Raw genomic sequence first — 25,940 nt, 5'->3', positions numbered from 1 at the left:
GAGGCTGGCTTGCAGAGTGGGCGTCTCTGAGTCTTTAATTGGGCAAGTTGGATTTGCTGACCCACAAAAATGGAGCCGGGTGCCTTTGGGCTGAGGGCTACTGGAATGGAGTGCCTCTGGGCACTTAATTCAGGGCTCGATTGTCTGCTGACTCACTGAGCTGGAAGTGTTCAGGTTATTCTTCTCATGGAGTGGTATGCCCCACTGGGCATTTATTAGCAGACCTGGAAGAACTCTGTACCTGAGCATTTCTCACTGGCGTTACAACCTGGGAACTTGCTTAATAACCCTTTAATCATGAGTTTTGTCTGCAGGTTCTGTGAAGCCATTGCAATGGATCTTAGATCCCAGAGAGGTACAATAGGGAACATTAATAAGATAACACAAATGACAACATTCCCTGTTTCTTCCAGGTGGACTCAAGTATTCCTTGTACATTGCCAATTTAACTTTTTAACTGGCTTAAGATTAAGAACCTAATGTAGATGGTGTATCCCTGATTAGTAGTTAGTTATCAAATTGCCCCCTAACTTAAAAAAAAAGTTCTCTAGCAGCACATGCGAAGAAAGGTAGGTTTCTTATTGAATTTGAAATCACAGAGGTTAAAGAGGGGCAGAAGAGTTCTTACTCTTTTTGCTTCCCCACTGCCCAGCACAGCGTCTCTCACACAGCACACTTTGATCAAGTGTTCGGCCCTTTTCATTTCCCTCTCATTTAAACTCAAGATGGTATTTCGTCAGCAAGTATTTCACTGAGCAAGTGTTATCGGGACGAGTGTCTATGGTGAGCCTGAAGGCAACCTTGGGGACTGTTTCTCCCGGTGCTGAGGCAAAGTGCTCAGCATGACAGCCATGCTCTCTACACTACAGGAGAACGGAGTGCAAACAGGACTTCCAGAAGCATGTACTGAGAGTTTGACATGCATCTACGGGAATGCATTTCATTTCTGTATTGTTGTGGTGAAACTATCCGCAGCAAAACTCTCACCAATCTTACGATTTCCACATGGACCATTCGATGACATTCAATGTGTTCTTCATGCTGTGCCACCTCTACGGCTGTCCTTTTCCAAATTACCCCACCGCCATTACCATGCCCTCAGTGCCCAGCAAGGACACCTCCCCTTCCTGCTCCCACCCCACCATTAAGACGCTTGATGTCCCCTTTCATATGGGCGAGGTCACACAGTATTGGTCCTTTTGCGACTGAGTTGATTTCACACAGTGCGGCATTTTCTAGGTGCATCCAGGTCGTGACGTGCAACAGGGGCCCTGGGCATGTGAACCCCATGTTCTGTCTAGCCAGTCATCTGCTGGGGGGCATTTCAGTTGTTCTGATCTGTGGGCTGTTTGTGGAAAGGGCTGCAATCAACACTGGGGGATAGCTTTCTAGTTGTTATCTCGGGTTATTTATTGGGAGGCCTGGCTTATCTTCTTTCTGAGGAAAGCAAGCTTAAATAGGCCCCGGAACCCCAGGCATGAGGCGGGCAGATGGTGAGGATCTGCCGGAGACCCAGGAATCAGGACCACAGATGACTACTGAGGGGAGAGCTGGGAGGCGAAGCTGGGAGGTGACTTCCAACATAAATTACAACTTTGCACTCTGAGTATAAACCAATTCAGAGTTTTCTCTAAACATCCAATTGAACATTTTTATGTTCTTTCTAAATATATCACATTTCTATTTCATAAAAAGGAGAAAAAAATCAATCCAAATAAAACTCTTTCCAGGCTTTCCGGGAGAAAGATCCATCCGACCGCAGCCCCAGGAAGGACCGAGGAACTAGACTAGGCTGGGGCTGTTTTATTTGCCCATCTCCAGGGGCGAGGAGTGAAAACAAGAGAGTCTTCTTTGCTCTCACTGAAATCATCCACGTTCTACCCAGGAGCCCAGTGTCCCGATGAGCAGCGTAAACGTTCACTTGGGAGCTGAGTGACGGAGAAGGTGGAGTATATTTTGCCCTTTTTCACTGGAGACAGAAGATCAGATCTCCATCCTAATCTCCATCCTTTTCCATTTGGATGCTGCTTAGTAAGCGGGGTCACACCTGTATATTACAGGTACACTCCCCTGAAGGTCTGTGAGTATTTTCATTTAAAAGGCATGGACAGCATCCTAGAGGAGCTCTGACCATGCAAAATGTATTATAAATAGTTCCATGTGCACTGTTCATCTGGAGTCTTACTAGAGATGGATAATGACCTTGTATTTTGTTCTCATTTACTCGGAATTAGCCAAACCTTCTGTTTTTAATTACATACTTAATTCACCTAGCATGGTCTAATTACAGAAAACAAAACATCATTTAAACAAAAGGTGGCCTTGAACTTAATCTATCAAAACACCAGTTAGTTTTAAAAGTTTTCAGTTCTTAACAAACTGCCAAGACATGCAACAGCAATTTTCCAAATGTGATCATACGCTTTTATAGCAACAGATTTGCTACATAATCAAACATCTGTATATACTTTAAAAACTCAATGTGTTGCCTCACTATTATGCACATTTGCTTACATTTTGATAGGCCTAAGAAATCCTAAAGACAAAACTCATAGTACACAATAATTTTTAAACACCCAAGGTCATTTTGGCCTTGAGATGACAAGTTATCATAACCATGGCTACTTATTTATAAAATGGTCCAGAACCTGCATCCACTTGTCTGTGGAGCTTTCCCTCAGCTCCTAATGTGTCATGGTAGCCCTTCTGCTCTGTGCTACTGTGTCCTTCTGTGGGTCTCTCAAGCACAGTGTTCATGAAGCAGAATTGCTACGGCTGGGTTAATGATCTGTCCCCTGACTACACTGTGAAGCTCACGGGAGCAGGGGTTATGCCTTTGATCTTGGTATTCCCAACATGGAGCACAGTGCCTGGCATGGATGGCCAATACAAGTTTGCTGAACCAATGTATTTAAATACAGTGCTGTTAAGCCATCTGTTTGTAGATGATAAGACCATATCTATAGAAAATCCTAAGGAAACCACTGAAATCCTGTGAGAACTAATGCGTGAGTTCAGCAGGTTGTAGTGTACAGGATCAATATACAAAAATTAATTGTATTTCTCCAAATAGCAAGGAGAAAAGTGAATATGAGCTTAAGCAAAACGATTGCACTTGCACTAGCATCCGAAAGACTAACATACTACACCCACGGTCCCTTTAGCCTTACGAAAACCGCCTGACTGCCCATCAGAGCAGAATGGATAAGCAATCTGTGGTCCATGCATGCAGTGTAATACTACACAGACACAGCGAATGATCACTCCTTGCAACATCTTATAACATGGATGAATCTGGAGAACATTAAGCTGAGGGAAATAAGTCAATCACAAAAGGGCAAATATTACATGATTAAAGTTCTATAAAAAGACAAGAACAGGTGTCGGATTTCTTCACAATGTGCCCACATGAATAATGTGCCTGCACACATAACATACAATATCGGTACTCACAGAAATAGTACAGGGAGGGGGCGTTACACACCGGCAAAACAAAACACACATGTATAACACACATTATTTGTGCAAAACCAAGGTATCTACAAAGACCAGGGGAAGAGGGAAATAAATCTCTAGATAGTAGATGCTAGGTATTTTGGGAGACGAGAAATATAATATTGAATGTGGATAAAGTGTAGTGTTTGACAAAGGTAAACGATGTCACTAAGATGTACACAAGAAAAAAGGTCCTTTTGTTAATTGGCACAGCATATTTAATTGCTACACAGTATATATATTTGCAACAACCAAAACACAAGGGTATGGGTATGTATGCATGCATGTGTATAGGTATGTATATTTGAGTATATCTGTATGTATATATTGGAGAATGTATATGTATAAGAGAACTTTTTAGAGAGTTCCTGGAAAAATTCTATTATCTTTCAATTCCAGTGCTTGCATACATATTAATGTATATAATAAAACAAACACACTGGGGGCACAGTTATAGATACTCCTTAGATAGAACCAAACACATTGAGGGATTGGTTTTCTGGGTTTAAAAGCTTAGGACCATAGTCTGGGGGGCAACTCAGTCAAATGGCATCATACACTTCATCAGGACTATGATCTGCATCCTAGCTTGGTGAGTAGCTTCTGGGTCTGCAAAGCTTGCAAGCAGCTATCTAAAATACAACTGGTCTCTACTCCTCTAAAGAAAATAAATAGCCCTAAGACTCAGAAGAGAAGAAACTAGTTCACCGGACTGTCTACATAAGCCAAGACCTCCTCTACCCTGAGACCAGAAAAACGAATCATTCAGATCAGGGCCCCAAGAGAAGAACCCTGATGGAACAGGAGAGAAATGTGGACCAGGACCTCCTTTTTTTTTTTTTTTAAAGACTGGATTGGTAGAGGACTCCCTGAGAATACTGCCCTCTGGTACTCTTTAAATCCTAAGCCAAAATTATTCCCAAACTCACATTTTAGATGAAAAGAGAAGGAGACAGAGAGAGAGAGAGAGAGAGACTGCCTCACACAAAAAGAATATCATCAGTGAGCACCGTGCTCCTTAAAAAAAATCACCTCTGTGAGACCATCTTGTCAACAAGCCGAGGCTAGGGGCAGGGGCAGGGGCAGGGAAGTTAGATTACTAGAACTGGAACACAAATCATAATAAGAATGTCCATTAATTGTGAAGACTGCAACCAATGTACATTGAACGATTTGTGTAGAAATTGAGTGGGAACCTAATCTGCTGTGTAAATTTTCACTAAAACCATAATAAAGTATTATTTTAAAAAATAAAATGATAAAACACTTGTAAAATTGATAATTACGGAAAATTGTTGAAAGAAATTAAAAGAAACACAAAGAAACAAAAGGACATCCCATGCACATGGATTGGAGGCATACCACTATCAGGATGAATTACTTCCCTAAATTATCTACAAAATCTCTTAGTTTATTGCAATCACTATCAAAATTTCAGTTGATCTTTTCACAAAAAATTGATAAACCAGTCCTAAAATTCACATGGGAATTCAAGAGCAATGGACAAAATAATTTTAGAAAAAAGATAACAAACCTGGACATATGCATATATATACTAGAGCTATAAGGACCCATTAAGGGGATCATGAAAAGGATCACAATCAAGACAATTGTGACACATTTAAGAATAGGCAAACAGATGAATGCACTAAAGCTGAGACTCCAAATGAAACTATCACATTTGTGGGCAATTGATTTTCAGCAAGGGTGCCAAGATAATTCAAGGGAAAAATAATAGTCTTTTCAACAAATGGAGCTAAGGCAACTTGATATCCATATACAAAAGAATTAAGTTGGACAACATAAAAATTAACTTAGAACAGGCCAAAGACTTAACTGCATGGACTAAAAGTATAAAATTCTTGGAAGAAAACAAAAGAGTATCTTTGTGATCCTGGCCATATCAGTGTTCCCAAAGTAGATGAGACTGCCCCCTGGAGGGCACTGGAAGGATGGAGGGGGACTGCAAAAGCAGATCCCTATACTTTACCCTGGATTTTAGGCGATTGTACAGTGTTTAAGTACCATGGAGGTGCTAGGTCATTTTTTTGTCTGAGCAGGGGGCAGTAGTGTGAGGTTTTTCCTCAAATGTCACCTTCTCAATGAGGCCTTTGCCAATCACTGTTATTTAATACTGCCAGCCCCAGTCCTCTAACATTGCCCCTATCGCCTCCTCAGCCTTTTTGCTAACGCCTTCTTCATATTGTACAATTTACTTATGTATTAGGATCTACTGACTATCCTCTCTATTAGGGCAGAACATTTTACTGGTATATAAGCCGTCTCTTGAACAGTGCCAAAAAATAAATAAATAAAACACACCAAAACTCATCAAGTCAATGCTGACTCATAGTGCCCCCTGTGGGCTTTCAAGACTAACTATTTACGAGAGTAGAAAGCCCAGTCTTTTTGCTGGAGAAAGGCGGTTTCTAACAGCCGACCATGCAAATCGCAGCCCAATGCGTAACCACTACACCAGCAGGAGGGTATTCTTGAGTCTGTAGGGTCAATATAAATTTTAGAGTCAACATATCAAGTTGCACAAAAAGTCATTGTGAGGCTGTTCAATGTCTGAACAAAGATGAAAGTTCACTCCCCACACCTGCCCACCCAATGTAGCTACATATGTTAGCAATGTAAGAATATTTAGAAGTTATTCACTGCTTAGAAATAAACACAAAAATCCCATATCCTTGTATTAGTGCTACCAAGATAAAAATTCAAATACCAAGCAATAATGGGCTCAAATAGCAATTTCAGAGTTTGGCACTGGGCCAGGTAGTATTTTATTCTGTTGTATACAGATAGAGTTGTTATGAATTGGAACCAACTTGCTGGCACTTAACAGCAACTTGAATAAGAGATTTGTGGTACTATGGGAAACCTCAAGGTTGGTGGTTCAATCCCATCAGCTGCTCTGTAAGAGAAAAATGAGACTCTCTCTCTCTTCCCATAAGTATTTACTGCCTCAGAAACCCTCAGGAGCAGTTCGACTCTGCCCTACAGCATTGTTATGCGCAAACACCGACTTGCTAACAGTGGGACTTGGAACCAGGTTGGTGGGTATTTGGGTAAGTGTGTAATTATACTTGAAATGTACATATGTTTGATATATAAAATTTAAATATAAAAATATGCCTTAAAAAGTTAAAGGTAAAAACAAATAAAAGAAAAATATAATGAATGCATGCTAAGTTGTGAGTCAAGGAGCCCTGGTGGTGTAGTGCCTTTCATGTTCGTCTGCTAACTGGATGATCAGCAGTTTGAAACCACCAGCTGCTCTGTTGGAAAAAGATGAGGCTCTCTCCTCCCATGAAGAACTAGAGTCTCAAAAAATCCTCAAGGGTAGTTCTACTCTGTCGTGTAAGGTCACTATGAGCCAGAATGGACTTGACAGCAATAAATTTGGAGGTTTTTAGGGGTGTGGGGAAGCCTTTTGGGTCAATTATTTTTAAATGTTACATATCTTGCCTCAAAAAGAACATATTACAGAGAGAGTGTGTATACATATATGTCCCTTCTTTATTATTAAAAAATGGCAACTACCCACAGAAAAATCAAATGGATATAATGATTATAGTCATATATTCTGTTTTAACAATTATTAAGATTTTACTGTATTTATTTATCTGCTTTAATTCTATGTAAGTACATGAACATTTTCTATTTTGAAACATTTGAAAGTATTAGAGGACTTCAAAAAGTGGAATTGAAAGATAACAGTGTATCCACGAACTGTTTGAAACCCCTTCTTATTACAGACCATTGGTAGATCACATTTAAATACCGCCGCATATATCATCTCTGATGAAGAACATGATCCCACATGGTCACTGTTCTACTATCACATGCCAAGAAAACGAGTAAGTCTATCAACCACCTTATACCCACAGGTTATTGTTTACAAGAACCCAAAACATTGGACACATACAATAAGAAACCTCACTAAAAGGCTACCTATAATAAGTTCTGTAAATATTCTCAGGGAATCAAAATTTATTTGCTTTATAATCTATGAAGGAATGTTCATTAGAGCCACAATGAGTGGAGTCAAACTTACATATTGTCATCGCCATGTTTTTTGCTTCAGAAAAAGATCACCACCTGTGGTCTGACTGTGGAATGAAACCTATGAAATGAGGCTGTCCAGGGAAGCCCACGCTGTGCAAACACTGGGCCGGAAGCTACAAAGAGACGGGGGGTGGTTCTGTGCAGGACGGGGGAAGGACGCCACTACCCACTAGCAGACCTAACACAAACAGCCGTGGGAAGACTTCTACCCCCAGGATGAACTAGGCTCCTAAGGTATAGCTGGGTAGGTATCACAAGTTGGGTTGTTGTTGTTTTTATAAAAACATTTTCTTCAATCTTGTACTCATCATTATTAGCTTCCCATTCCCCCAAAACCTCCCCTGCCATACCCCCAAAGAACCATGCATCCACTTACTGTCTCTATTGGCTTACCTCTCTTGGATTTCATACACAGGAAAACATTTAAAAACTAAGCAATAATAACCAAGTAAAATGGATAAAAATCTCAATCAAAAAACAAGCCGAAAACCTGAAAAACTAGAACACATTTAAAATGGATCATAAGGGAGATCAAATGATAAGGTGCAACATTTTTAACCTGACTGCATCTGCAGTAATCCACTTCCGATGCACTCTGCATGAGAGCAAGGCTGTCCATAGATTCCACGATCCAGGATTATAAAGTCCTGAGTCATGCATTTAAAAAAACACTCAGGCTTTCAAGTTCTATCTATACTGAAACACCTTACATTATTGTCAGCGTGCTTACCTTGACACACTCCTAAGTAAAAAAGATGTTCTAGATATTCTGCTATTGTAATCACCTGTGTAGTAAGGAAATAGAAAAAAAAATTGTTTTGGCTTGTAGCATATAAATTTATAGGAAATGTCCCGGACAGGCAAATCCAGGAAGACAGACAGGATGTAGAATGTTGTCATGGGGAGTGACTATGTATGGGTACAGGACTTCTAAAGATTATGAATATGTTCTAAAACAGATTATGGTGATGGCTATACTCTGAATATATTAGAGACCACTGAATTGTACACTTTAAATAGTAAGCACAAACCCATTGCCTTTGAGTCAATTCTGTCTCACAGTGACCCTCTAGGACCTAGTAGAACTGTTCCTGGGGGTTTCGGACACAATATATCTGTGGAAGGAGAATGTCTCATTTCTCTCCCTCTGAGAGGCTGGGGGCTGTACAAGCAGCAGCCTTACACATAACCCACTATCCACCTGGGTCCTTATCTGGATAAAGATATATTAAAAACTACGATGAGTGTGGCTGATTATTTTCAATTAATTGAAAATAAACCATCATTTGGGTGGGGGAAGTAAAGGGAATGAATTTAAAACAAAAGTTCTCAGTAACTAGGAGCAAGAATTATTACCACAATTAGAAATTAAAGTGAGCAAAATTATTTTACATATATTCAAAAAAGCTCTCCCTCCCTTTTGAAGTTTTACCAAATGGCCTTGTGTCTTTTAAATGCAAAAGAATGAGGAAAAGTCAAGTTAAAAATGCTTCTTATATTCCTTATAAAATGTGTAAAAAAAAAAACACCCCAAAAATAAAAATAATAAAATAAAATGTGTAAACAACAAATGCTTTGGGAAATTGATTTTTTTCTAAGCAGCTATTAAAAACTCGGTCCTATCAGTAACTACTTTATTTCTTGTCATCTAGTTCAGACTCCTGAAAACAAAGCAAAACCAAAAACCTCTCCGAGCTTGTCCATGCCCTAACTGAGAGACAGCCGCAGCGCCTGGGAGAGGACGCAGAGAGACCTCATCCCCGTTCCTCTCCTTCGCATGGACAAAATATAGCTGGATAGGGTTACACAGCAGTATCAAAATAAATAAACAGCAAGATCTTAGTAAGTTTTCTAATGCTACTACAGTAACAAAAATCATTTGGAAATTAATAATAGAATATTTTCCTAATACTTGATGAGGTTTAATTTGAAATATAACATCTCTCTTTTTTTTTTTTTTAGGGGAGAGCACAAACGCAGTCCCCCACTACCACAAATTATGCAGTCGAGTTTCCCACATTTGGGGAAATCGCAGGGGTCAGCACATCCGGAATGCAATGGATAAGCCTCGCTCTGGGATTACCACCTTCCTGATCATGGTATCTCCCCTGTCAGGTAAGTATAATATAACATCTAATGTTCACTAACATTTATTCAAATCACTTCTTATTTAATAAAAACAAATTGTCTACTTTGAAATTTTGTCTTTCACTTACATGACATTTTATTGGGTTCAATATTAGAATTTTGAGGTTAAATTAAAGATAAACACAAAAGTACTAGATATCAAAGGGAAGTCCTGTCAATATTAGTTACACATTAATATAAATCAGTTGGAAAAATAGACATGAAAAAAATCTAAATCCTCATTAGGCTAATACAGAAAACATTTCTATATGAAAATCAATAGGGACATTAGGTGCCATGTTCTTATGCTGCTGTTAAGTATTATGTAACAATCAAGCTCAATTTCATACCTAATCCAGAGACACACCACAAACATCCAAGCCCTGTTTTCCTCTAAGGAGCGCTGGATGGCAAGCAGTCTGAACTCACCCTCAGCTGCTCCAGAGATGAGGCAGACTGCTTCTGCACAGGCCATTCTACCCTGTCCCGTGGGGTCACCCTGACTCAGGAGCAGCTCGACAGCGATGGACTGAGGGTCTAGTAGCTTTGCCGATGTCAGAAGATGGCTATGTATGCTATTTTTCCCCTTCCAATTTCTTAATCAGTTTTACAAATGATTACAAAATTTTTACCAGACCAACCATCTCGATGACACTTCCCAACCCCTCCCACAGATAATTCCTTTTAGTCGCTGTAACATCAGTAGATTACTCTTTTTTTTCCCACTGTAAATGAAGTCTAACTAGTTATAAGACTTGTATAAAGCTGTTCTCAATTACATTATCCTTTTAAGCTTATTAAGGTATAAAAGCTATTTCAATTCTTTTTTTTTTAAATAGCCAGAAATCACATGTGAAAAAACAAGAAAACTGCAAATACTGGAGGTAAATATATTAAATGTATAATTCATCTTATAATTAATTCTATTTGTAAATTTTAGAGAGAGAAGCTGACAGTTGGGGGTGAGAGAAGTGCTTGCATCCATTTTGCATCTGATTTGCCTGGACAGCAAGAAAGCCAACTGTCAGGCTCTCTTCTGCAGCTACAGTGCATCAGAGGGGCCACCCTGCATGCTGAGGAAGAGCCGAGGAGCACGCCATCACACAAGCACCTTTGCAAGTGGCTCCCTCGACTGATACTTTTGCTGATTGACTGTGTGGCAGAAAGGATGGAAAACGAAAAGGGGGGTTAACTGTTGACATGTTATTCTAGCACAAACAATGGAAACATACAAAGAATAAGCTCCATATTAATCTTCGTGACATTTTCTGATCTTTGGGAAATACTAGGAGGCTTCACTGGGTACATGACAAAAATTCCACTTATCTTTTAATTCCATTTTTCCAAAAACTTTTGAAGCTCCCTCATATAAAACAAAAAGCAGTTCTGATTACATTCATGAATGAAATCTAGTGCTCTCTCATACTTGCTGAACTTGAATCACTTTATAATCTGTAGAATTTAATATTAAATTATCTCTCAAAATTACATATAATAAGTAATTATAATAATAATGTAAGGATAAGTAAATTACTGAATTTTCAAAATAGGCAGTAACTATTGCATGTTTTGTACACATGGCTATTTTTATTTATCAAAGGTGTATAAAATAGGTTAGTTTGGGGTTTTTTTCTTCTTCCTATTCTAGATATAAAAGAAGGGAACATATTCACGTGTATTTAAGAACATTTTCTCTTAAAGGAAAGCTCATTGGTGCTACCCAAATGCAAGGAGCCACATCAACTATTACACACATTGGTCTGTAATTGAGTCCATGTGTTCAATGGTACACTTCTTGCATGCATTCTTTCATAGCGTTACCACTCCTTTTTAGAATTTATCATGAATTAAATAAGACCTTCCAAAAATGATTAGGGGAAACCCATGGAAACATCATCCACTTCCCTCAAAATACATTATCAACCTAGCTAGCTGAATAAAAAAGCCCAAGTATTTTTAACGTGTTTCCCCCGACGAAAGGCCTGGTTTTTATTTTTTGATGCTTGTTTAAAATACTAATATACAACAGATCTTCCCTACATTAGAAAATAAAAGTAACTAAAATAAAGATAAAGTAGAGGAAGACTCATTTCACTTAGAGACTTGAACCAAAGTACTCGTAACAGCAAGTGGTTCACAGTCTCTAAGTTAAGACACAGACACTGGGACGAGGAAACCCACACGCCACATTTTAAAGTTGCCTTTAGCGTTTAAGATGGAGATGAGCTTGCTTTTTAAACTTCCAGAGGACAAAACCACAAATGCAGAGAATGATGGTTGATTCTCCTCAGCATGAATCCTATATATTTTCACAATTGAACTTTCCAACTCAACTTCTATAAATAGGCAGACAAATAAAGTATTCTTTGGGGGTCCAAGTGTAATTGTTGAAGAAATCTCAAGATATAATTCTAGATGACATGAACCAATTGGCAGTATCTAATTAATAAAACATTTCATTAACGTTAAGGTAAAAATGCCTTTACAACTAAAGTGGTAAAAATAGACATGCTCTTACTACCTTATTTAAAGTCTTCTCTTAAAAAAAAACTTAAAACTAAAGTTTTTAGTAAATGATTTCTAAGAATTTTCCTTCTGGTCCTTGCGGCTGTTCATGCATGGTCTGATGTACCCAGGGCCACCAGAAATGCGGTAATCTTAGATGGCATGAATTCTGACTGGCAACTGAGTAGACATTGCTATTCACTGAAGCATAGCTTCAATTAATTTTAAATGCATCTATGCACATTTTTACATTCATGTTGTTGTTCTTATGCCTGTCAAATCTGATTTTTTTTTTTAGACCAGTGAGGCTGAATGATTTTTCTATGAGTGAGATAATTCAGTGTTCACATATGTCTCTCCTCCCATGGTCTCTGGGCACATCCAGCAGCAACTTGCTTAAATGGCCTCTGGACTGTGCTTGCGACATAACAAAGGCACACACACGTTTACTGGCTAAATGATAAATGAACCTAAAATATATTTTAGAAGAGACAGAAAGAGGAAATGTTCTCAAATATAGTATTAGGTCAATAATATATATTCTTATAAAAGAATAGTGAGAGGGAGTTGTTGAGTTGCTCCTAAACTGAAGACTAAGACTTGGAATAAAAGTATTGATGAGGTATAAGCAGCCCATCAATTAAAGCAGCCACCAAGAACAAACACGGCCAGCCTGCAATCCCCAGCTTCTTAGGACATTGCAGAATGAGTGGGTCTCACCATTCCCAAACCATCACTAGTCTACAGCAGGAGATGCATGAGGACCGGGGAGAGTCAAGAGCACGGGGGGTGCAGTGTTTGTCATGGGCCTTCCCCATCCAAGTCAAGCTGGGAGAGTCTGTCATTTCACTTCCCAGCTGGACTGATTGTCAATGGAAAACCTGCAAATTCTGCCCTGGTATGGCACTGGAGTAGAATGGAGCTTGCTGAAGATGTTCTGAGAAGACCTGACTCAAGTCCCTCGAAAGGGTGGGAGGTGAGAGAAACATACAGACCTACACTCATGCTACATAGTAGTATAATTATGAAATAATACAGAGATAACTCTAAAGTCAAATTTCTTGGGTGCAAATGTTGGCCCTATTACCAGGTTCTATTACCTGATGATGGAGTGAGTTACACACTGGGCTGCTAACCTAATTGTTAGTAGTTCAAACCCACCAGCTGTTTGGAGGGAGAAACAAGAGACTGTCTCCTCCCTTAAAGGCTTACATCCTGGGAAACCCACAGCGGGGAGTGCTACTCTGTCCTGTAGGGTTGCTGTGGGCTGAAATCAACTCGAAGGCAGAGAGCTTGTTTGTTTGTTTGAAGACCTGTACATTGGAGTCTGGATGGTATAAAAGGTGAACTATGAGGCCAAAAGGTGGTGGTTTGAATCGGCACACGTATGCCTCAGAAGGCAGGCGTGGTTCTCTGCTTCCAAAAGACCTTACTCAGCCTTGAAAGCCCTGTGGAGCAGGTTCCATTCTGCACACGTGGGATCGATAAGCATGGAGTCGACTCAACGGCAATTAATATCACCACCACCACCTGTAAGTTATGCCACTTTGACCAATGAATTTTAATCTTTCTGTCCCTCAGTTTCCTCAGGTGTACCCTCCCCAAAGGATCATGGTCATAAAAATGCTTTGAACAGTGCCAAACACATAGTAAGGCCTCAATATATATTAGCTACTATTTTAGCTACTAATTTGTTTTAGGAATCCTGGCAGACTGCTGACCACAAGGTCAGCAGTTCAAACCCACCAGCCACTCTAGGGGAGAAAGACTGCCAAAGTAAAACAATAGGAGAAAAACACAACAGTAAAAACTATGCATAAAGGATGAAGCAGAACATGCCATTCTGTGCTTATAAAACTAGTTTGTTAGACAAACAACTTCAGATGCTTATGTTTCAAAACTGGAAGCAGCTTCCTCTCCCAAGTCAGGCAAACTGTGGTAAGGGAAGTCAAGCAGACAGGAGCCTGAGCGTGTAACTGTGACATCAAGACAACAACAGCTTAAATGATTATGGAGAAGAATGGAATTCTTCGTGATGAGGGCAACTGCTATAAAATACCTCTGAGAGGAGCTGGTACCAAGGGCTCAAGTAGAAAGAAAATGCTTTGAAAATGAATGGTGCCAACATATGTACAAATGTGCTTGACACAATGGATGGATGCATGGATTTTGAAAAAAGTTGTATGTGCCCCCAATATAATGATTAAAAAAAAATACCTCTGAGCTCAGAGGCCTGCTAGGTTCTGAAAAACCCCTTTAAACATGGAACAAAAAAGGTGACTTTCTGGCCTATCCAGAAAGCCCTCGTGTCCAAGGAGGGCTGCCAGCGTTGGATCATAATGTAATCATTTCCTTAACTCGGTCACTTAAAGAACCTTGTTGGGGGAGACAGGACCTATAATTCCCAGAGAAAAGGAAAGAAAAGATAGAACTAGTTTTCAGGCAGAGTAGCAGCAATTCCTGGGTTTCTGCAAATCAAAGGGAACTTTTTTGCACCTCCTTCCTATAATCCCAGCGGATGGCTATGCTAAAGGTGAAGTCTCGGTTTTCAGTCAAGGCAGGAATGACTAAATGCTTAAGCCTAACAGTACGGCAATTTCCGGAACCACTGTACTCATCATTGGCATTCCAATGAGCTGCAAGCAGTAAATATCTTTTCATCAAAGAATATAATCACTAAATGACTTTTGGATTTTTTTCTACCAATAGCAACAAAAAAATTTCACTTGTGACGGTTCAAGTAAAAAACGCTTTCATTATCAAAAGACAACCTGATAGCTGCATCAGTAGTCACCTCCACCAATCTTAACAACTTTTTGAAATATAATCATGTATCCATTTAAGAAGTAAACACTGTGGGGGACATCAGAATGAAATTGAAAGGTGATAAATCACACTGGCCACTCATGAGATCCTAAACCCCACTAGGGTTTTCAGCATCTCTTGATATAATCCCTCCAGCAGTCTCTGATGTGCCCAGAATTGAGATTATGAACAGAAACGCCCATGTAGTCAAAATAACTTCTTCAGACATCAGCAGGAGCCATAACATATGCTTGGAGTAAAGTACCATTGTTTCAAAATGGAAAGCAGCCAGTTTTCAACACAATCTTCTAAATGAATGCCATTTTAAAAACAAATTACCATGAGGATAGGTGGTGCTTTTTAGAACTCTGTGTAAGGCCATTTTTCTTTTTGCCACGTGCTTTAAACACCTTAATAAATTCCAGCCCGGTGGACAAGAACTCACATTACAGCAGCATCTGCCCTTTCTGTCCTCTAAGCACACGCTTTGCATTTGAATTGGCAAAGGAAATGATGGAACCTGAGTTTTGACTTCAGCTATTAGTTATCTAAATTAGCATAATTAACTCAATACCTCTTACCTAGATATAATCACCAAGTAAAAATTTGAGACGTTACTTAAGTCTTAAAACAGTACGTGTAAAAAAAAAGAAATTCATTTTACACCTGAGGTGGTCAAACTGATAAAATGACTAAAGGGGTGGTGGGGTTGGGTGAACAAGCCCGCAGAGCCGGTCCAGAGCCACCACAGTGTGGGGTGTCTTCAGCTACTAATAGAATTGGTTAAATCGAGTTTGGTTTCTCGGTGACTAATTAGCAATTGGAATTTATTCTACCTGTATGTAACATAGGCCACTCACCTTTCAAGACAAAGGTTAGGACCCGCTCTAATGCCTCGGCAGACTGACGGACAAAATCTTATACAGATTTCACATGGACCTAGACAGTCACGTGACACAACTATGCACACGCCACACCATCTGTTGGATGCAATTGCCAGCACAGATTTCGTGAGCTGGCAAGGGACCGAAATAGTCAAGAATTCTGCAAGTATTTCAAAGTGCAGGCTTCTCATTAATTTTAATTTCCTGTTGGCTCTCCATGGAGGGAGGGAGGGAGGGAGGAAGGGAGTAGTGCAAGCACAATGTGCCACAGGCACTCAGGCCCTGCCACATGTACACCTGTGATCAGACACTTGTGCCCAGGGCTTCCCCTGGGGCGCTCGGGGTCTCTCTGCTTACCCCTTCCTCCTTCCCTCAGAAGAAGTCCATCTGAAATAGGGAGTTATCTTTCCATACTTTGCGAATGCTCTTGCAAACATCTGGAAATACTTGAGCATAATCATTTAATTAATGCAAAGCTAATCGATGACAAAATGCTTACATACTTCACTCAGCTGATGTGTTTTCTCAGTCCATGGGACTGGAGAGAACAAGAAGTTCTTTGACTCCGAGGAGTACACCACCAGGGAAACGGTTAGCCAACATCTCTTTCAAAAGCAAGAACATCATCCATATTTCAAGAGTGAAGGCAGGTCATAGCCCACTGCTGACCTGGGGAAGACTGGGGTGTTTCACCTTAAGGCTTTCTCCAGCTGTGGCCAGGGCGGCTGAGGACTCACTAACGGGGCTGGCATCGTGGCTGTGCTTTTGTGGGCACTCGCAGCCCATCGCACTCTCCAAGTTCCTTATTATGCCCCAACCCGCCCCCTCCTATCTGCTGGCTTGTTCTCAGAGCATGAAAACATCCAGAGAAAGAAACGTGTCTCCAGAATAAGGGACGAGTCCTAAAGTACTCAAGTGGCTCCACCGGCGGGTACATTCCCTAGGTTTAGGGTTTGTTCTTTGCATTTGCAGCAGGGAGCTTTTACCTACAACCATCTCTCTCTTGCTACCATCAAGTCAATGCTAACTCCTAGTGTACCTGTACAACAGGGTAGAGTTGCCCTTGTGGGTTTCCCAGATTGTAATTCTTCACTGGAGTAGAAAGCCCTGCCTTTCTCCTAAGGATCGGCTGGTAGTTTTGAACTGCTCACCTTGAGGTTAACAGCCCAAATCGTAACCACTTTGCCAATCATACAGACTTTGCTAACCCAGGAATCAGAGGTAGGGCTTCAGAAAACTTTAGAAAGTCCCAGGCAATTTGATTCTCAGAGGAGAAGGTGACTTCCACTACCACCCCCACCCACCATCTTGGCCACAATCATTGATTTACACCCACCACCACCACCACCACCACCACCACCCCCACCCCTAGTAGTGCCCTGGAAGAACACAAGTTGAATAAATATTTAAGAAACACAGGAATCAAGAAATGCTAACGTATAATTCAGTTCGAGCCCTAATTACCTAATACTTTTTATACAAGTTAATTATTGCCAATCCAATGTCTTTTCTTCTTCCTTTTTAAAATTTGGAACCAATATAGTGGGTTAACAGATGTCTTGTAAAATTTTTTGTTCTTATTCCAACATCTTTACATTACTCAAAATATATCTATTTAAACTGATCCTGTAATTTCTGCAAAACATGATCTGCACACTCTCTATTTAAAACTAAACAATCTGGAGGCTAAGGTTGTTTGGAAATAATTCTAACAAAAACTGAAACATTAGATGGTGCTATCAAAAACAAATTTGCCTCTTACATTTTATTTTACATATCTGCATAGGCACCCCAAAACAGAACTTTTATAAAGTACAGTTAAAATAATTGCTTCAATTAGTCCAAATATATTTTATCTCCACTATCTTTATACAATTCCAAAAGTGATGGGGTCATAAATTAAGAGTCTCTTCTCAGCTCGCTACATCTAGGGGCATAGCATGAAACCAGAGTTCACAGAAAATCCAAAAGGCAAACACTGCAGATTTAAAAGGAAAACACAGACATTTTATTACATCTCGCCCCTAAGATAAAGAATGCTTCCTACTCTGCGCATCTGTTTCGCAGGTGCCTTTCAGAACACGTTCTGTTCTTTAAGAATCTGCTTTGAATCCTACAAAAGACAATGAAGTGTTTTCTTTCATGAAAATTGTTTTCCTCAAGGCAGAAGGCTCAGCCTTCTATGTCCTGGAAGGAAGGTCAAAACAAATCCCGGGTTTTCTTTTCGGCAACTTACTTTAAACAGACAGAGAAGTCACACAAAACTCCAGTTCTCTTTTGAAAGGTAGTCTGAGATACAGCATAAAGAGGAAGGTAAACACACTAGGGACCCCATTGTTTTGAACATTCTACATCTAATAGACGATGGACCCAGACAGATTTCCCTTTATCATTATCAGCTGGTGTCTCACTTAGAAACCTGCCTGTTTCTACTCCATTTCCTTATTTTCTAAGCTAAGTATTCCACTAAACCAGTGGCTTTCACGCTTCTTAATGCCGTGACCCTTTAATGTAGTTCCTCATGTTGTGGTGACCCCCAACCATCGGAAATATGTGTTTTCCAATGGTCTTATGTGACCCCTGCACCAAACCATTCACCTTTCTGAATATGTTCTATGCTATTTCTTCCAGACTCTGTCTCTCTCAGACATTTTCCCTCATCTTATCACACTATTCGTGTTGTTGTTAGCTGCCTTTGAATCAGTTCTGATTCACAGCAACACCATGTACAATACAGAACAAAACAGTACCCCGTCGGCACCATCCTCACAATTGTTCTTATGTTTGAGCCCATTGTTGCAGCCACTGTGACAATCCACCTTGGGGGTGGGGGTCTTCCTCTTTTTCGCTGGCTCTCTACCAACCTCAATGTCTTTTACCAGAGATTGGTCTCTCCTGATCACATGTCCTAAGCATGTCATGACATGATGTCTCCCCATCCTTGTCTCTGAGATTTCTGGCTATACTTCTTCCGAGACAGATATGTTTGTCCCTTTGGCAGTCCCTGGTACTTTTCACTATTCTTCGCCAGCACCATGCTTCAGCTGCATTGATCTTTCTCAGTCTTCCTTATTGAAAGTCCGACTTCCACACGCACATCTGTTACTCTTAGCACTGCCTCATTCCTCGCTTATTCGGTCCCACTTACATTCCCCTCCGGGCTATTACAAACATTTCCCACTTTCTCAAAATGATGAGCAAGTCAAGCAGTTCCAGCTGACAGGTGTGGAAATGCTGGCGAAGGAGGCACTGTTCTGGCCACTGCTCCATCCCACCCCTCTCCCTTCTGAAGGCTGGATGCTCTGTTTAAGTTTTTTTAAAAAGCTTCAAAAATTGCATCAAGTCATATCAGCCCTTGAGGTCCTTTTTAACTTTGAGGATATCTTCCTTGATTTTTTTTCCTTCTTTCACTTCTATCATTTAGTTCCTTACCTTACCCCAAAATAGCTCTTTTCAGTAAATCGGCTACTCTGGTTGTCTAGCATTTTCTAGAGGTCTCTACATCTATTTCTGGTGTGTTCCTCATTTTTTTTCCATTTTGATAACTTTATTCATTTAAGCCCGTAACAGTTAACTGACTTTCCCAGCTCTAGGTTCTTCAGTCAATCAATACAGTAGACTATCAAGGTTAACATCAGTAAAACGTTTCCCATCATGGCTTTCTCCAACAGAAACACTCAAATTTCCACTGTCTATGAAATAAAAGTTCAAGTTTTGCAATCTTGCATTCAAGGCTTTCACCACCTGAGCCAGACATACCTTCCTATTTTTATCTCCCCTAGTGTTCAACACAATGGAGCCCTGGTGGCAGAGGGGCTGCGCCGCGAGCTGCTAACCACAAGGTCCGCAGTTCAAAACCACCAGCTGCTCCTCAAGAGAAAGACATGGTTTTCTACTCTTGTACCGAGTTACAGGCTCAGAACCCATACAGGCAGTTTTACCCAGTCCTGTAGGGTCACTCTGAATCAAAATCAACTCGATGACAGTGTGTTGGGTTGTTTTTGTTTTTAACTGTTCCAAATGAACCACTATAGATTTGGAACTGCCATCCTTGAAGGCCTCTACTTCACTAAGAGCCAAAGATATACCTTGTGCTTGCCTACCTCTAGGCTTTTGCCCTGGTAATGTAGTCGGCTACCCACTAAAAGCTGCTAACCACCAGTCCCTCCCTCCACAGGAGAAAAATGAGTTTGTCTGCTCTCACACAAAGTGAAAGTCTTAGAAGCCAAAAAGGATAGGTCTACTCAGTTCTATATGGGCTTAGTATTGATGAGTATCACAATAATTCCTTCCACCACTGCACGGGAGCATTCACAGTGGACTCTGCTGCTCCTTCTCGTTGTGAGGTGAAGTCCTCTTTCACAGTCCTTTGAATCTGGAGCAGACTGTGACTTCACTAATAGAACAATATGGCAGATGTGGCAGACTGGATCGCAAGAGGAGGTCTTGGAAGCAACTTCTGTTCTTACCCTTTGGAAGGCTGCTATCAGTACATTAAAAAGTCCTAGCTTGCCTGATAAGGTTATGTGACCCTGCTTACAGCCACTACAACATCAAGATGCAGGAATGAGGCCATTTTATACAGGCCATTCAGTCCCTGGTCAATCAGCGAAAGAACCACCCTCATGAACTGACCCCCAAATTGCTGTGCCACAAAAACTGTGAGCAAATGAAACTGTTCTTTTAAGCCACTAAATTCTGGGGTGTGGCAAGGGATAACTAGAACAGAATTCAATCATTTTACTTACTATTTCTTAACAGTTATAAGTTATTCATTACTTTGTTGCTAATTTCAGACTGTTTCCTAAAGGCTATTGAGATTTATTCCAACAGAGAGAAGACAGAGTTATTTGATAATAAATACTCTACATTATTTATCATGTTCATGGATTATTTAAAGCCAGAATGTCAGCAATCTAAATTATTTAACAATGGTTTATAGTAAGTGGCTTAAATAGAATTCTTACTAGTTCTATAGATACAGATTTTATTTTCTAATTTCTAACTTCCAAATGGAAAAAAAGTAATAAGCAGGTACAATCAATGTTTTCAGCCTGGCCTGTTTATTACATTGCTAATATTTACTAGAAACTATCTCAGAATACTAAGGATATATTTTGAAACTTAATTATCTTAGTATTTTAAATTCAGAATATCTCAGCACTTAAGAGAAAAGCATGTAAAATTGAAAATATTTATAATCCAAAATCACTTAGAGGCATATTGTCTAAGCAAAATGGTTTAAAATTATTTAGACATTGTAAACCAATATGTGGTCCAAAATTTTATATACTTGATGAATAAATATATTTGTAAACAAATGAGGATCTTGCTGCAGGTATTTTATGTGGAAAAATATTAAAGGATAATATCCAAAGGTCACGTATTATTATTAAAAACAGGCTAAAGCCATAATTTATAGAATTTTATAATCAATTAAAAAATTCATTTTCAAAATTTATTCTATTAACTTCTGAGAGTCACTGCTACAGAATAGTTCATTTATAGTCCACACATTCTTTAAAAGAAATACATTATAATAAAGAACAGGAAAGAATAAAAGGAAATGGAACAAACTTGGCTATTGATCACAATTTTTACTGAAGCACATATGCTAACTAGAAGGAAGGACACTATTACTTCTGACACACCAAGTAGATTTAACATTTACTCAAGTAGAATTTAGTTCAGTTCATTTTCAAAGTCAAAGCGAATTTCCTCAAGTCTCTGTCATATGTGCATTCCTTCTCACCATTTATTTTAGCAATTGAGCTTACTGACTATCAGAAAGAATTATTTCATACTTGCATTATTAAAAACACCTTAGGGAAAAAAGATTATCATTTCAGTTCTATTGACACCTGTTTCTCCAAAGGTGGGCTGCAATTTATTTCCCCTTAAGAGCAATTATTTACATTTCTCTGAAAGTACTTTTTTATAAGAAACTTTTAATTTTCTCCTTCTTTACGCACATATGTAGGTATGTAATAAATATGTAGTCTGCAATTTTATACACACACACACATGCAGAAACTACAAGGAGGTACCCAAATAAACCTGGAAAAAAAATTCCACTGGACAGAGCTTTCATAGTATGCATTTTTCCCACTAGGCAAGCATCAAGCAACTCACTCTGAGTTAGTGCATCCAGTGGTGTCGCCTGGGAAGGTTCTCTCAGGTCACAGTGAATTTTTTCGTAAAAGCAGTTTCACAGGAACCTCATTTTTTGTGATGGCCAATTTAAGAGAACAGCATGCAACCATGAAATTGTGTTTCCTGCTCGCAAAAAATGCCGCAGAAACCGTTGTCATGTTGAACACAGCTTACAGGGACACTGCTATGGGAAAAACTCAAGTGTATGAGTGGTGTTCTTGTTTCAAAAAAGAAAGGTGACATGACAATTGATGTCCATTCTGGGCACCTGTCAGCTTCCCGAATGGACAAAAATGTCAACTCGTAGTGCATTTGGAGTTTGTTCCACCAGATCAGACTGTTAATCAAGCTCTCTATTTAGAGGTCCTAAAAGATTACGTAACATTGTGAGACAAAAAGCCCTGATTTGTGGCAGACAGGGGACTGATTTTACCACCATGACATTGCCCCTGCTTAGGCAGCCATCTCAACGCGCCAGTTTTTGCCCCACACTTCTTACTCACCTGACCTCACTCCGTGTGACTTCTTTTTGTTTTCAAGAATGAAGAAGGGCATGGAAGAACAGCAATTTGACAATGTAGGAAAAGCGAAGAAAAAAAACAAGGGAGGTGCTGTCAGCCACCCAAACAGATGAGTTTGAAAAATGTTTCCAAGAATGGAATCGCAGATTTGAGAAATGTATGGTGATTACTTTGAAGGTGATAAAGTTGTTTTGTAAAAAATTTGACTATGTAGCTTTGAAAAAAAAAATCCAGCTCTTATTGGGTGCCCTCTTGTATGCTTCTCAAAGTGAGGAAAAATAAAGAATAAAGCATAAATTGAGAATTAAATTGTACTTACAAAGTCATAGTCACCATCCTGAGGAACCTTCCAGTTATCAGGAAAAACGTTTTTGGATACAGGGAAGGGTTCGTGCATCTTCTGACTACAGTTTTCGTGACTCTTGTTCTTGAAGTCCTGTTTATCAAAGTAGTCCATGAAAGATGGTCTTTGTACTTGTGGCGAAGTTGCATTTCCTTATAAAAACAAACAGCATCAGAAGGGAATAAGCTCTTATATTTGGTGGATGACGTTATTGAAGCATGATTTCTTTGAGCCATATACTACATTTGAACTGGTGACAGTCAGTGTCAACATAGTCCGTTAAGTGATGACAAAGGCTCAAACGGTAAACGTGAAAAACAACAACAAAAAAAATCATCTAGGTCACACAAAACTTCAACTAACAACAGGCAAAGAATGAGAATATTCTTACCCTAAAAACATTTCCATATTTTGGCAAAATATCATAATTTTATTAAAAATAACTTCCAATGCATTTGAAGTTGGTCAAAGAAAGTAAACTTAAAACTCAAGCTGCTTTGTTGTTTTCTTTTTACATATGTGGGGGCTTCAAAAAGTTTGTGGGAAAGTTCCATTATTTTTTAATTCCATTTTTCCACAAATTCTCTGATGCCTGCTTACATAAGGCTGCAGAATTACTGCCACTGTACACTGTCAACGGCAGTAAGGGATTCGAAGGGTTTCTCTAGCTTCCTCTTCCATCTCTTCGCTTCCTCCTGGACTTTCTACCTGATTTCACTTCCTCCCCAATCTCATGGCACCATCGATCAGGATTACACCAGTGTCTCCCAGCCAGGGCTTCCAGCAGGCTCGGCCAGTTTCAGTCAAAGCAACCCTGGAGTAGATGTGCATTTTTTAAAAATAGAGATGAACTGGACCTCTAACTAGGACAGGAGATATTACAGGTTGAAGCCCTGATGGAAACTAATTTCCCTTTCAGAAAAGCAGGGCTGTGTATGTATTGCATAGCAACCAAATCTCTTGACCAGGTGAGCAGAAAACACCACTGCTGGACTCAAGGATGACACTGTCCATGCCACTTTGAATGTGTGTTGCCGACCACAATCCCAGCCATCATGTTGTATCCCCCCATTCTAAGTCTAGTTTACACACTGTCGATAGTTACCTTCCTAAATACAACTCAGGTTGCATCATTCTTCTGCTTAGAACCTTCCAAAGGCTCATTTTTTATAAGAAGAAAAACATCTATATCAGCCTGTGAGTCTCTGCTTATAATTTCATTTTCAGCTTTTGCCAATCTTCAACAGATACTTGATTTTATAGATCTACTTTCAGATCCTTAACAGTATTGTGATGTTTCACAATTTTACTATTTCACCATACAAAATCTCCTTCAGATTCAGATCAAATATTACCTTCTATGAGAAGCCTCCTCAAATTCCTCTAGGTAGAGGTAGGCATACCTATCACAGGAAGCAACCCAGAGAGCACACCACGGACTGCACTAGCTGTCAGGAAGGTGCAAGGCAAGGCAGTGCTTCGTCCTGTTGCACGAGTACACAGGGTGCTATGAGTAGGACCTGACAACACAGAGCCTAATAGCAGCACCTACACATGGACCACGAGCCAGTTGTGTACATAGAACAAGGGAATACTACTGGTTTAAAATCAGGAAAGGTGTGTGCCAGGGTCTTATCCTTTCATCATACTTATTCAACCTGTATGCTGAGCAGATAATCCAAGACGCTGGACTATATGCAGAAGAACTCAGCATTAAGATTGGAGGAAGGACTGTAAATAACCTGTGGTATGCAGATGAAACAATGTTGCTTGCTACAGGTGATCAGGACTGGAAGCACTTGCTGATGAAGATCAAGGACTGCAGCCTTCAGTAGAAGTAGATCAGCAGGCCAGTTGCCTGCCTGCCTTCCTCTTTTCTAAAGTACCTCTGGGTGAACTTCTATTTGGTTAGAAACTGGATTAGTTTAATGTAAGTAGAGATAAAGATATACACATATATAATTTATTTATTTAGAAAACCAAGATATACTAAATCTTTTTACAAGGGAAAAGTAATTTTGTATCAGATTCCATATCTATTTGTGATTGGGAGCTAACTTTTAGAAAATAGGAAACCCAAAAAGACCACCATTATCAACTGTGCTTGGCAAACATATAAAACTTTTGCTTTAAGGAAGCACATTTCCAAACAGCATTCTTTTAGGTGATCTACTTCTTCAAAATGAGGCGTGGAAGATGCGCTGGAGTACACTTCTACCCTAGCATCCAGGCAGTCTCAAAGGATTGGGGCTGATTTAAGGGCAGTGATTAACCCACAGATGAGAGCGTCGTTCCCAAGTTGCCTAACCCTGACCGCACCCCCCAACCCCCCAAGTCCTCCTCTTCCCACACCAGGGCAGACCTCCAAGACTCATATTACTGATCTTTCAACTAGCACTGGCCTCACTTCTTTGCTTTTTCCTCAGCAAAACAGTATGGGAACTTTCAGGTTAGAATCTTTACCAAAACCTTAGTACTCTAATAAAGAAGCCAGTGGTGATGTGGGTAAGCTCTGGGCTGCTGTCTGCAAGGTCAGCGGTTCAAACTCAATAGCCGTTCTGTGGAAGACAGGTGGGGTTGTCTGTTCTCTAAAAGATTTACAGTCTCGGGAACCCTAGATAAGGTGACTGAATTGGAATCAATTCCAATGACAATGGAATTTGGGGCGGGTGCTGAAATAAAAGAGTCAAAATAAATAAAAAACGACTGGTTTGGACCTTTCTGCCCAAGATTATGCACTAAAAGCATTCTAGGAGCAAGTCGAAGACTAACTCATACCTGCTGGGAAGGAGCATCACAGTGCAGTGTGCACTGGGAAGGAGACGGAGAAACATAAAAGCTCAAGAGTTGTCTTTCCCTACGAGAATACAGTGCCTGCAACTCTATTGATCAAAACCGTCCCAACAAAAAAGAAGATGAGCTGGAGAGTAAGGGAAAAGCTAAGAGACAGACCATAGTCTCGTTTGCAGTAACACAGAAAGGTCACAGCCCAGGACAGTAAGCAAATGCAAGAGAAAGGGAAGAGGCAGGCCAGTC

The 25,940-nt window shown here is 39.9% G+C and overlaps 1 protein-coding gene and 1 non-coding gene across 3 annotated transcripts in view; both read right to left on the bottom strand.

Moving 5' to 3' along the window:
- STK3 (serine/threonine kinase 3) overlaps positions 1-25,940 on the bottom strand; it is a 290,300-nt gene that overhangs the window by 46,720 nt on the left and 217,640 nt on the right. For both annotated transcript variants that reach the window (XM_045286470.1, XM_045286473.1), the window contains one exon: positions 22,881-23,056. In XM_045286470.1, the coding sequence (XP_045142405.1) occupies positions 22,881-23,056 (176 nt within the window). The remainder of the gene's footprint in view (positions 1-22,880; positions 23,057-25,940) is intronic.
- LOC115869038 lies at positions 9,526-9,689 on the bottom strand. Its single transcript, XR_004045954.1, has one exon. It is a non-coding gene; the product is annotated as a U1 spliceosomal RNA (small nuclear RNA).

This window comes from Echinops telfairi, unplaced genomic scaffold, assembly GCF_000313985.2.
Source record: "Echinops telfairi isolate 266 unplaced genomic scaffold, ASM31398v2 ScPeMD7_1;HRSCAF=3_0, whole genome shotgun sequence".
Classification (NCBI taxonomy): Eukaryota; Metazoa; Chordata; class Mammalia; order Afrosoricida; family Tenrecidae; genus Echinops; species Echinops telfairi.
Note: the sequence above shows the minus strand (reverse complement) of the source record. Positions and strands in the feature narration are given on the sequence as shown.